This window comes from Falco cherrug, chromosome 3 (genome assembly GCF_023634085.1).
Source record: "Falco cherrug isolate bFalChe1 chromosome 3, bFalChe1.pri, whole genome shotgun sequence".
Lineage (NCBI taxonomy): Eukaryota > Metazoa > Chordata > Aves > Falconiformes > Falconidae > Falco > Falco cherrug.
The window spans coordinates 109,657,725-109,670,621 of NC_073699.1; the positions used below are offsets into that span (position 1 = coordinate 109,657,725).

General features: G+C 53.9%; 1 protein-coding gene across 2 annotated transcripts in view; it reads right to left on the minus strand.

Annotated features, from left to right (window-relative positions):
- The window catches only part of EPHB2 (EPH receptor B2), a 129,132-nt gene that overhangs the window by 39,378 nt on the left and 76,857 nt on the right, over positions 1-12,897 (minus strand). For both annotated transcript variants that reach the window (XM_055705716.1, XM_055705715.1), the window contains exons 4-5: positions 8,365-8,520; positions 7,436-7,771 (exon numbers count right to left, since the gene is read on the minus strand). In XM_055705716.1, coding sequence (XP_055561691.1) covers positions 7,436-7,771; positions 8,365-8,520 — 492 coding nt within the window. The remainder of the gene's footprint in view (positions 1-7,435; positions 7,772-8,364; positions 8,521-12,897) is intronic.

Here is a 12,897-nt window from a genome sequence, read left to right on the forward strand (position 1 = left end):
CTCAGGAACAGTCTACAGCTGACACACTCCTTGCTCTGTCACACAGGCAAAGGGGCTTTGCCCTGGCTCCTCCAGGTGGGAGACGGCTCCACAGCTCAGGAAATTTCTGCTTCTCCACCGAAATGCTATCACCGGCCACTCTGTACCATCTGCTCTTGTCCTTCTGCTTTAATAACTCTCCTCCCTTTCTAGTGTCCCTCCAGCCCAGCACATCATCACGGGCAGCAAATAAATCCCCTTTACACACAGTGCCTCTTTGGTCTCCTCTCTAACGTGGGCTCTCCCACGTTCTGCTCACCCTGCCAGCCTTTCTCTGCCTGCTACCATCAGCCCAGCTCTCTCCAATGGGGACAATCAGGTGTGCACACGATGACTGGACCAAAGTCCACCCAAGCTTTGTGTAATGGCAGTGAGACCTTGCTACAGCTGGCGAACTTGCTTGAGGCAACAATCTGGCACATCTTGTTTTTCCACCAGCTTTTCATACTGGAGAGTTGTCCTCTTCCCATGGTCTGCCACCAGGTCCTCCTCAGCTGCCTTCCCTTGTGGAATTTCACCCTGATACTGTTATTCCACCTCTCAGTGTCTTTGTGGAGGTAGCACAGTTTCCTGCACAAGAAATACCCTACCAGATTTTGAATCAGCGCACCACCTCAGTTCAGCCTCAGGCTTCCCCGTTTGGGTGGGAATGGTCTCCTAAATGGCAGTTCCTGGACAGACTTCCAGCTTTATTAGTAGTTTTCCAAATCAAATGTTTTACTTGTGTCCAGACAGGCAACGTCTACTGCATTTCCTTAGAAAATCAGTGAACTCATTGGAAAAAAAAAGCAAGAACAAGCTACACAGACTTGTGCACAAGGACCTGATGTTTCTTGATATCTCACGTCAAGACTGGTTGCCTTTCTGAAAGATGCTCTAGCCAAAGACAGGACTAAATGAGAGGATAATTGATGTGTAGGCTGATCCAAACCATCTCTTGGCTTGAACCTTTGAAACTTAATATAACAAAGACCAATGGCCATAAATCACAGCTTGGGAGGTTCAAGTTGGAGATTGGGAAAAGTTCCCTCATGGAGGGGAGTGGGTGCAGCTCTGGGACACATCACTGGGAATGCAGGGAGACCTCTGCCTTTGGAGATTACCCATAATTGTCTATGCAAAGCCACGGATGCCCTGAGGTAGTGCTGGCAGCAGCTGTGCCATGGGTGGGTGGGTGGGTGAGAGGTCTGAGATGCTGAAATGCTACAGTCTCCTGCCTTTTACGCTTGAAGGCAACAAGGAACAGATACCCACAGCTTTTAAGGTCTGGAAGGCTTATTCCAGCTCCTCAAGGGGATTTCTGCAAAGGCTTTCCCAGGTGGTTGTTTCATAGACAAGGAGTTCCTGACCGCAGCCAGCTCAGGCACGGCTGAGAGCAGCACAGGGGGACAGAGGAGATGCCACGACTCGCTACCTGCGCCCGGCGGAGCACAGCCCACTGCCACACATCCTTCCGAAGCAGGACGCCAGCCACATCTTCTGACGCAAAATTAAAGTGAGAAGACAAAAGCAAGAGTCCGTGTGCCCCGGGCGATACAGCTCTCCCCTCTCTGTCTAGCCTGAGCATAACTGATGTGACAAGCAAATGGCAGCCTCGATGGCTGGTGAGAAGCACCGTCCCTACCAGCGTCACACCTTCACCTTGGTGTGATGCTACCTCCACTCCTGCCTCCTCACCCTTCTCCCCCTGATCCCTCCATACTCCCTGTTGCATCCGACAGTAAAGCACATGGATAACGGCTGCAAGGGATGGATTTTTTTGGCTGAAGGTGAGGGAAAAATCATCCCCTTCTGGTGCTTTGCACTTCCCAGGATCTGTCCCACCTGTGCTTCACCACTGAACTCCCCAGCCTTTGTGTAAGGACCAGACTGGTCTCAGCCCAGTCACAGGACATCCACAGCAGAGCAGAGCCATGGCCCACATGTTTGCTTCGGGCCACTGAAACATTCAGCTGTCCCTGGGCTCGCAGGAACCCTCTGAGTCTTGTCCGGACAGCCCTGTCCAAAAACACCTGCCTGGGTGGGATGCCAGTGCCTGGGCTGCGATAGCCACCACCAAGCAGAAACTTCCACCCTCCAGATGTCTGGCACGACCCTGGTGCACAGGCATGAAGCTGCACATCTCCCCGGCCAAAGGACCCATGTCGCGACATACTGCTGTAAAACGCCACCCAGAATAATAATGCAAATAATCACAACAAGTTATCTGGATCCATAGAGAGGGAGAAATTGTGCCAGTAAACTCTGCCGCTGCGGATGCTGCTCCTGATGGGTTTATCAGGACAGTGCATTGGTTTCCTCTGTCGCACCCGAGCTGGTACTCACGCTGTATCAGCCGTATGGCTCTTTTTGGCTCTGCTTGCAGCCAAGAGCCTCTGACATCAGAGTTAATCCTCCCTCCTTATCCTGTGCGACACCAGAGTCACTCACAAACAGGGCTATGTTCCCCCAAACCAGGATGGTCTCTTTCCCCCATCACTGGGAGGTCCACGAATTTGTCTCCGGATAACGCAGAGCCCGGGGCTTATTTCCTCCCTGCTCAGATCACAGAAGCCACAGCCTGTTACCAAAAGATGCCCTTCCCATGCGCTGCCTGTCAGCCCTGCCCAAGCAGCCCTCTCCCTTCTTTCCCAGGGCACTCAGCCTACCCAGGGCGCAGATGGAGCCTACAAATCCTCGCAGCACCGAGACTCCCTCCCCTCCCAGCTCCTCCCCAAAGAATGGCCGCAAATTTGGAATCAGGGGCTGCGCGTTGTCACCAGCAAGAGGGTTGATGCCTGACATGGCTTTCAATTAGTCAAGTGTCATTATCCCAAGCGTGGGGCCGTGCTCAGCTCCTTGACCCCTGGCTTCTCTCCTGCTCCTTCCCTCTTGAGATGCTGGCATGGCTCTCAACCACCCTCTTGGCATGAATCTTTTGCTCTGGCACGGCTGAGAAAAGGCTTTTGGTGGCACCCGGTCTCTGTGCGATGTTTTCTTTGGCCGCATCATGGTCCCTGAAGGCAGGACTGCCTGTGTACGATGGCAAATCCTGGATCTCCCTCCTGGGATTGCTGCCGAGCTTTGGGGGAGAGATGCCACTCAGCAGCAGGGTGCAATAAGCAGGCAAGTGGAGGGTGCATCGGGAGATGCACAAGATGGAGCTGGAGGTCAAGAAGAAGCCTGCTGAGAAGAGCAGAGAGAAAACACAACCTGGCCTCGGAGGTGACAGAAGGTATTTCCTAGGAAGGCAGTGGGAATCACGCAGTTTGCTGGAAGGGGTAAATTCCAGTTGGCTGAAGACAGACTGGGGAGCAAGGAGGTGGTGTTAAGGGGATGTTTATTCCAAGCTCTCTTTATTTCTGTTCTGCTGGTCTTGGTCCTTTCTCATTCTCTGCACTTTGAAAAGGGAAGCATCACACCTCCGGTTCTAACAAAACCTGCCCTTCTGGAGGTTAAACACCTTTGGTCTTTTTAGGGCACTCACTGCAAGAGAAAAATCCAGGAAACTGTGTCCAAGCACAGGCTGGCCACCCTCTTTTGACCAGCCTTCTCCCAAGAAGAGCGGTGGCATGTCCCTTGGGACGCCCCTCGGCACCACGCTGCCTGGGCCACCCATTGCTTTGGTGGTGGGACGGAAAAGATGACACCGTTACAGAGACATGCGAAGGGTAAACCTGGGGAGTCGGAAGGTCACAGGCTGAGCATGAGCCAGCGGTGTGCCCAGGTGGCCAAGGAGGCCAGCAGCACCCTGGCTTGTGTCTGAAACAGTGTGGCCAGCAGGACCAGGGCAGTGATTGTCCCCCTGTACTGGGCAGTGGTGAGGCTGCACCTTGAATCCTGGGTTCAGTTTTGGGCCCCTCAGTTCAAGAGGGATGCTGAGGGGCTGGAGCATGTCCAGAGACAGGCAATGGGGCTGGGGAAGGGGCTGGGGCACCAGGCTGATGGGGAGCATCTGAAGGAGCTGGGGGGGGCTCAGCCTGGAGAGGAGGGGGCTCGGGGGGGACCTGATCGCTCCCTACAGCTGCCTGACAGGGGCTGTAGGCAGGGGGGTTGGTCCCTTTTCCCCAATAACAAGTGACAGGACAAGAGGGAGCGGGCTCGAGTGCACCAGGGCGGGTTTATACGGGATATGAGGGAAAATGTCTTCACCAAACGGGTGGTGAAGCCCCGGCACAGGCTGCCCAGGGAGGCGGTGGAGTCACCATCCCTGGAGGTGTCTAAAAACCACATGGATGCGGCGCTCAGGGACATGGCTTAGAGGTGGGCTTGGCAGTGCTGGGGTAACGGGTGGACTTGGTGAGCTTAAAGGTCTTTTCCAACCTGAATGGTTCTGTGATTCAGCACCAACCTGGCTGGTCTAAGGCCAACATCAACTTGGTCAATGGAGAACCCAGGGCCATGGGTCCAGGAGGAACTGCAGAGGATCCAGCCAAGGGTGACCAAGGCAGCCTGTGGCACAGAGCTTAGGAGACATGGAGAGAGCTGGGCTGGCTGAGCCTGCTGGTGAAGACATTAGGGGTGAATTTAATCACAGCTACAACGTGAAAAGTGATTATAAGGTTGTGCTGGGGTCTAGAACCCAAAATGCAGGTATTGCTTGCAGAACGGGAGAGTGATTTGAGGAAAGCAGCATCTGACCAAGACAACAGCTGCCAGGGAGGGTCAAAGCTGCCTGCGTGGCTGAGTGAGGTAGCACCTTACACTTGGATGTGTAAGGGAACAGCGAAAACAGCAAGGAAAGTAGTTTATCTGCAGTAGAGCTGCTACTGAGTACAATATCCAGTTCCAAAAAGTCTGATGAAGAATGTAGAGGTTTCCACAAAGCGCTGAGGGAAGATCCACATTCTGGAAAGCCACCTTATAGCAAGAAAGGGATCACCTTGGTCTAATTACCTCATATTTTCCCTTGACAGAAGCTACCAGCCACCTGTGCATCCACGAGGAGAAATGTCCTGCTACCACAACACCAAAACCAGTTATGTTGATGTAAAGGCCATTGCAGTGAAACCCAGACCTCAGTGGAGAGGGGTACAGCAGCGACAACTGCAGCATCTTTGGGAGAACAAGGTGAACGTTGTGTCACCTTCTTCGATCTCATATTTGCACTGTGGGATGGTGGTCACCCCACCATCGCACCCCCCAGTGCCATTCCTCCGGCCACACTCAGCACCTGCCCGCTGGCTGTTCTGTGGGGATTGTTGTCCGACTCCTTCTCACAACAGCTTTTTCCTGGGATGCTGAAGGCCAAAAGATGCTGCTGGTGATGTGGCATCTCTCCTCAGCCCCCAAAGCACCAAGCACAGGTGGTCCCCCAGCAGCTCCATTTATCCGTGGGTGAAGCAGGGTAATTTTGCTTTGCTTTCTTCGGGGCTGGGAGGTCCCTGAAGGCCAGCGTAGCGGATGCTTTGCAGGGACACCATGGGCTTGCTGTGGCAGGAGCACAACCGATCACGTATTTGGTCTTCTGCTCTGGCTGAGATGGAGCCCCAGCTGGCTGCTCAGCCCAGAGCAAAGGCAGAGGAGACTGTAATGTCGCTTCCCCAGGCTCATCCCTCCCCTCCCTCCCCACAACACCCTCCATTCTCCTGTCCCAGCTCTGCCTTTGTGTCTGCAGCTTCTGTTACCAACTGCTAATGATCTACATCAAGGCTGCCAGGCGGTGCCAAGTGTAAGCAGAAGAATTCAGAGCCTCTAATTACAGAGGAATTAGCAAGCAGACAGTTACTGTTTAGTGCTAATGAATAGATACATTAAGAGAGACATCACACAGGCTGAGAAGTGTGAGCCCTGATAATAAAGGAGTGTCAAACAAGGAAAACACAAAGAGGTGGATCCAGGGGACTGAAAAGGATTCACCTGAAACTCAGCTCTCCGGTTTTGCTAAGGTGGAAGTAGCCGCAGGCAGTATAGGAAGGTAAGAAGCACGCCGCATAACTGCAAAGTGCAAAATCTGAGCAGTAAGTAGCTGGTTTATAGTGTGGGACCACGCTGCAGGGTGCAGAGCCCCTTCCCAGCCCCAGGCAGAGCACTGCACCCACCTCATCTCCATCAGCCACCTCTAAAGGAAGCTGCGACCGGTCACAGTCCCAGACCAGCTCCTCTCCCCTCCTCACGTGCAGCAGTCAAACCACAGCCCACCGCCACGCTGAACCTGCCTTGGGAGGCTGTGGCACGGCACCGAGAACACCGTGACCCTGCCGCTCCCGCGCTAACTGGAGATCGGAGGCCATTCTGCTGGTTGACGTGCACCCACGACATTTTGGCAGGTCACCTCTGCTGCGCTGCTCTGCCTGCCCCACCAAGTGATGCCCACCTGCACCACCGCTGCTTTCCCCCAGAGCAAACGCCTCCTGCCCCCCGCAGCCAGCCCCCCCCCATGGCTCCCTGGCAATTCACTGCCAACGCAACCATCCACGACTGCCAAATTCGCTCTTGAAGGTCACGCAGCGTCCAGGGCAGCCCGGGGCACGTTTGCACAACCCCACACACTCGCGGCAGCGCTCAGAGGGACCACAGAAACTTGTTTGCTCCCACGCATGCTTGTACCTCGCTGGCACGCTTCCAGCGCGCCATCAGCTGCAGCAAAGCCCCAGCCCCAGCTCCAGATGGCTTCCAGGTGGGGGGGGAGCTGCCCCTGACCAGCAGTTCTGTGGGGCATCCTGCCACCGGCACAGCTGCTGCTGGGGGGCTGCTGGGGACCCTTGGAGGAGCAGCCCTACCTGACGCAGCCCTTCCCCCCAGCAAAGCCACCCTGCACAGGGGGAGCGACGCAACCCCCCAGGCCAGCACAGGCTTGGTTGGCTTCACTAAGGTGACTCTGCAGTGGCACAGGAACTGGAGCAGATTTCCAGATGGCCATCCTGTGTAACCAGCCCCCAGCCCCTCTTCTGCGCAGCTTTCATTTGCTTCTACAGCCCGTCCTGGCTTTCTCTGCAGTTGGAGCAGAGATGGCAGCTTGTGTCAAAATGCTGGAGCTGATCCTGCTTTACCTCCTCCGTTGCTACATCTGCAACACCCCGACAGTGCATGCAACTGATGCTCCAAGGCAACAACCTCAGGAACAGCCACGCACCCATCACCAGACAGGGATACTGCCACATCTGGGGGTGCGACATGAGCTGCTCTGCTGTGGTGACAGGGAGGGCAGCTCTGCCTTGGGGCACGGGCCAGCTTTTCATGGAAATAAGGGACTTTTTTCACACCCAAGGTTTGGGATTCATCCAGGAATTGCCAGGCCCATGCACTTTAGTCATCCCCAGCGTGACAGAGCAAGCAGCACCACCATCTCAGCCCACCTCTTCTCCCCTTCAAGCCCTGTTCAGCCCATGGGGTTTCACCCAGCACCTCTTGAGCAGGAGCTCTCCGTCCACCACCACCACCACCCTTCAGGAAAGGTCTGCTGGGAGACACTTACCAGCCTGGTTGGTGGTGATGTTCACTGACGCAAACTGTGGGGAGAAGGGACTCTGGTCGGTGACGCCGTTCACCGCCTGGATCTCAAAGGTGTACTGGGTATGGGCCAGCAGGTCGCTGATGTAGATGCGGGGCTCCGTCAGGCCCAGCTGGCGGGGGGCGAATTGCACGTTGTCCCCACAGCGCGTGCACGCCCCACGGCCGGAGCCACAGCTCTTGCAGATGATGTTGTACACCAGGTCCTCCCGGCCCCCCGAGTCCCGCGGCGGGGTCCACTCCAGCATCAGCGAGGTCTCGTTCACGCTGGAGATGACGGCCTGGGGGGCAGACGGGATGGCTGTAAAGGGAACAGACAGAAAGGTGTAAGAGCTGGAGCCCTGCTCATTGCTATGGGACCAACTGCACCCCCTCCTGTTCCCCATCCCCGACAGGACTCTGCAGCAGGCACATGCCGAGCTGGGTGCTTCTCTTGCTGTTGGGGACGTGTGGAGCAAGCTGGGCAGCCAAAGGCAAGAGCAGCAACAAAACCTGTCCTCTTAACCCAAGCTAATTTGATTACGTGGCATCCCTGGCAAAATTTACCAATTATACTTTGTAGTGTTTCTGATTCCTGGCCTTTGCACTGATCTCCTGCATGCCAACAGGCAGATCTTCTCATCTGGGTACAGCCCCAGAGTGCAGTCCTCCCGCTGCCTAGAACAGCACAAAACAACCCAAATTTATGTCCTTTTTATATGCACAGTGTTTGTAAGGTAAGACAGACCCACGCCTGCACGGCTCCTCTGGACAAGGTGCTCCGAGCCCCCCGGCCTCCTCCAAAATCCCACTGAGACAGATGCCTTTGTTAAGCATCCCTCAGTGCTTTGACTAATGAGCATCTCCTTTCCCAGCCACGTGCAGCCCCTCCCCAGTTGCCTGGAGCCCACATACTGGTGCACGGCATGTCAACAGGATCGGCATCTGCCCGGTAATATCCGTTTCGGCACACGCAGTTAGTGGCCCCTTCTGAAGTCGTCCGGCTGTTAATCGGGCAGTGGACGCATCCTTCATCCCCTTGGCTGGCCTTAAATGTCCCTGACGGGCAGCCTGGAAGAGAACCAAGAGCAGCGGTAAGCAGTGAGGACAGGGGCTGGCGGGGATGCCCAGAGCCTGGCAGAGCTGCCAGAAAACACCCTTCGGGGTTTTGCAGAGTCTAAAGCCAAAACCTGACAATTTGAAATAAACAAAGTGGAGAAGGAGCAGCTGGTTCGAAGGCTCCGAGGAGGCAGGCACTGCTGCTCGCGCTGCCTGCAGCGACGGCGACACAGCTCCCCAGCCCCGTCCCTGACCGCGAGTGCCGACCAGGGTCCACTCGAGGAGTCTTACGAATGCAAAGGGGGTTTTTAGCCACTGGCACCTCAGGAGATGCAAGTGGCTCGACTAAGTCAGACCAAAGGTCCGCAGTCACCAGGATGCTCCCCCCAACAGCGGCCACCCAAGGAGCATGTCACGAGCCAGAAGCACACTGGCCACATACCTTCAAGCCACCCTCCAACAACTTATAGCTCAGGGACTTTCTAAGGGGCAGGCTCTCTGCATTTAATATCCCCGGTGGGATAATTCTTCCACTAAGTTACCCATCATCATCATCATCATCATCATCATCATCATCATCATCATCATCATCATTATTATTGCTATTTTATTATTATTATTATTATTTATTTTTATTATTATTATTATTATTCCATGCAAATGTTTTGCACCCGTTTTATCCTGCAGCAGAGAGCCCTGTGGTATAATTCTGCGCTGCATGAAGAATCCACTGCTGGCTGCTTTGAAGCTGCCGGCTGCTGCTTCATTTGATGCAATCGCACACTTGCACTGGCAGCGAACACTCCATCGCCACCCACCTTCCCTGTGACCCCTAGGGTCGCACAAACAGACAAGCTGCATGATGCAAGTTTGTGCGACAACATATAACAATAATAAATTGGTTTTATAAATTGCATATACGTTGTTTGTATAAATTGTAAATAACAACATGCACTATTTTGTTCTCTGCTCTTTCCGCATAATTAGCAATGTCTGGATTATTAGTTAACCACCAGTGTATCAACTGGATTATTAGAGCCCCGAGGCTTTGTTCCTGAGAGACAACAAGCCAACTCACAGCCCAGCATCTCTGTGCAGGTGTACGTGAAATTGGGTTGTTTTCTCCCATTTCCATCACCTCACGTCTATAGAATCCCAATTGCCTCCTCATTTCCCGGCCACGCCGTCTCATAAGGACCTTTTGCAACCCTCCACAGCCAGTCTGTCTCCATCACTCCGTATCACAAGCAAATTGTCACTTCTGCCACGACTTCTGCGTGCTGGCGTCCACCTCCACCGGGGCTCGGCCACCTAAGCCACTCACAGATGAAGAAGATGCTCCATCAGCAACAGCTGCTCAAAAAGGCGCGTCTTCAGCCCGGCAGGGTGGGCGAGGGTGGCACGGGGGTGCCTGGTGCCTGCAGCAGATGGGTGCTGAAGGCTGGACCGGAGCGTGAAACACAGTATTAACAGATACGGCACAGGTGGCTGAAAATACCCCTGCAGAGCTTTAAACACCAGAAAGTCCTTCCAAGTCAGGGGATCACCGATGCCGAAGGAAAAGCTCAGCTCTAAGCGTTTCTCGGCGAGGTTCTTGGGGATTGCTCTTGGTTGCGACTTTCCGCCGCTGCTAATTCTTGTGCAGCGTGAAAAGCCTGGGGGGTGGCAGGTGGTTTCTGCACTGAAACGAGTTAAACAAACTTCTACTTTAGTTGGCTGCCAAGGCTTTCAGGAATGAGGCAGATCAGAAAAACAGCCTGGGAAAAACATACACTCGGGGTTGCTGTAATAAAGAGCTATTGCTGAGAAGTATCTTTTTTTTTTTCTTTTTTTTTTAATTCCAGTTTTCATCTCCCTTCCTTCAAAATTACCTTGAGTTTCCAATGGGAAAAGCTCTACGGAAAAATACCGTCAGCCTCCCCGCTTGCAAAGCCCCTCCTGCCTCCTACAGTCAAAGGACCTGTTGAAAAACTGCTTTCTCCACGCGTTCCCAGATCTTCCCACCCTTGCTGTCCCCTCCCCCCCACGTGTTTGACTCCATTTCTGACCCTATTCCCAGCATGTCCCTCAGTACAAACCCCTCTCCGAGGGTGTTAGGCTGTTGGGAGAGGTGATGGCTGCGTTCTCCATTACAGAGGAGTGATGGTGGCTCTGAAGCTGAAACGATAACAGGGTCCCCAAACTAATACCAATTTTTGAAATATGGTAACATCAACAGACAAAATTGCTCTAGTCTGACACCCAGGGTGAAATACAGGGTCATTTGATCAAAGACGTTTTAAGACGTGAGCCTCTTTCACCTTCTTGAGGGCTTCTTTTAAAAATAACAACTTTCCTAAACACTTTCCGCATCAAGATAAAGATACATCAAAAAAAAAAAAAAAAAAAAAGCCTATGCTGTGGAGATTTAGTCACTGGTCCTGAGAGATAAAAAAATTCCCCAGGTTTGGCCCGGCACAAGCTGACGGCTGCAATTAAGATACTTCTGCATGTGCTGCTCCTAAAGCAGGGCAAAAATTGGGGGTTGAACGACTGTTCACCAAAAATAACAAGCTGGGATGCTAAAACTCTTTGCATGTGCCACCAAAATGCGGCCAGAAGTTTTGGCAACTTTCTTCCTCCCCAGGAGGTCCTGCACACTGACATGGGATAAAATAATCCTGGAAAAGCAGAACTTCTCCAAAGATAGATGTTCTGAAAGCATGTTGAAAGACAGGAAAAAAACACTGACATTTGATGCAAAGTTGTTTGTGTGGGTGTTGGTTTTTTTTTTTTTCCTCGAGTAATGACAACCTCCAGAAGTAAAATAAATGAACATTGTGTTCAAAAATGTTTTGTTCCCTCCAGGTCTTCCTCTGGGTGAGAAAACAGCTTTTAATTTGGAATCCACCCAATTTCTTGTTTCCAGAGTAAACAGCAAATCAAAACTCAATCTTCACACAGGGGCGAGCCCTCCTCCTGTTTGAACAGCACGGATGTTCTCGCCGCTGGCTGGAAGACACGAGGACACCCCAGTTTTCTGGTGACAGCAGCTTCGGGACATGCTGCTTCCCCTTAGGCTTGCAACGAGGGCAGGGGAAGAGCATCCCTAGAAACTCCTGCTTGGAATTGAAACGGCGAAAGCACACAAATTTCTACTTGATCAGAGCATCCTTCATCCCAGGAGGGCGATTACTGTGACAGCGGCTCTGCCCCACCACTGAAGCAGGAGCTGTTCGCAGCTTCCCATGTGGTGGGTTCCCACATCTCCAGCACCAGTCAGAGGATGCTAATAGGGGTTCACGGGAAACATATGGACCTTTAATTGCCTCACTGCTGCAGGTAGGCATGGATGGCTGCCTCGCGAGGGTACAGCTCAGAGCCAGCAGCGGGTTTGCTATGAGTACCGGTTGCAGGGCTCTCCAACAAGGCTGGAAACACCTGAGCACCACCACGTGTCCTCGTGTCCCATCAACCCGTTCCCAGGGCACAGAAAGATGGTCATGCCCAGGAAGGCATGTGCTTTGGGAAGGGAATGCCATGGAGAAGGACCCCTGAGGGGTCCCTGCCCTCCCCTGCAGGAGGACCGTGCCAGGGATCTAGGAGGGGAGGACAATTCTGCAGCATCTGCTGCTGGAGGCAGCACCCAGGCTCCCAGCCCCCCTGCCCTGGGGCAGCTTGGTGGAGAAGGGCATCCTGCAGCTCATCCTGAAGGAAAAGTCCCCAGCCAAACGTGCAGGAGGGGCCGCAGAGGGGTTCCCTGTTTGTTGGCCCTGTGTCCTACTGCTGCTCTCTAACCAACTTTTTAATTAATGCAGTGTGAGCTGAGCAGGCTCCAGCCAGGCTCCTCTACCTCAAAAACTGCCCTGGCCTCCCCAGCCCACCCTGGACCATTCTGCAAACATCCCTCTCGTGCAATAAAAATTTCCAAAATGGCACTTTCAGCCCGTGCTAATGGCTCTGAGGAAGGGTCCTCCTTGGCTCCCTTTGCCTGGCTTTGTTTCTCCTGGCAGCAAAGGCTCCTTCCACTCGAGTGAGGCGTTTTTAACAGCTGATGGAAAACAGGCAGCGCTGGCTCTGTCAGGATCTGCCAGGAGTCTGAAATCCCCAGCCTTATCGCCCAGCTGCCTCCCGTCTCCCCGCGGGGCCGGAGGCAGGGGGCAGGCAGGCTGGCTCCACACCCCCATACCGGCAGCATCCCCATCCCCGGTGCTGCAGGACCCCGGAGCTGGTCGCTTTGGCCACCTCCTGCCTCTCACCCTTCCCAGTGCTTTTGGGAGCCCTCTCCCACAGCCCCCCCTTCCTCCTGCTGGCATCCCCATGACCCTGCAAACCCCAAGCAAGCTTCTAGCATCCTTGGCCATGCACCACGGGATGGCTTCGCTGGACCCCACGCCAAAGAGGTGTCAG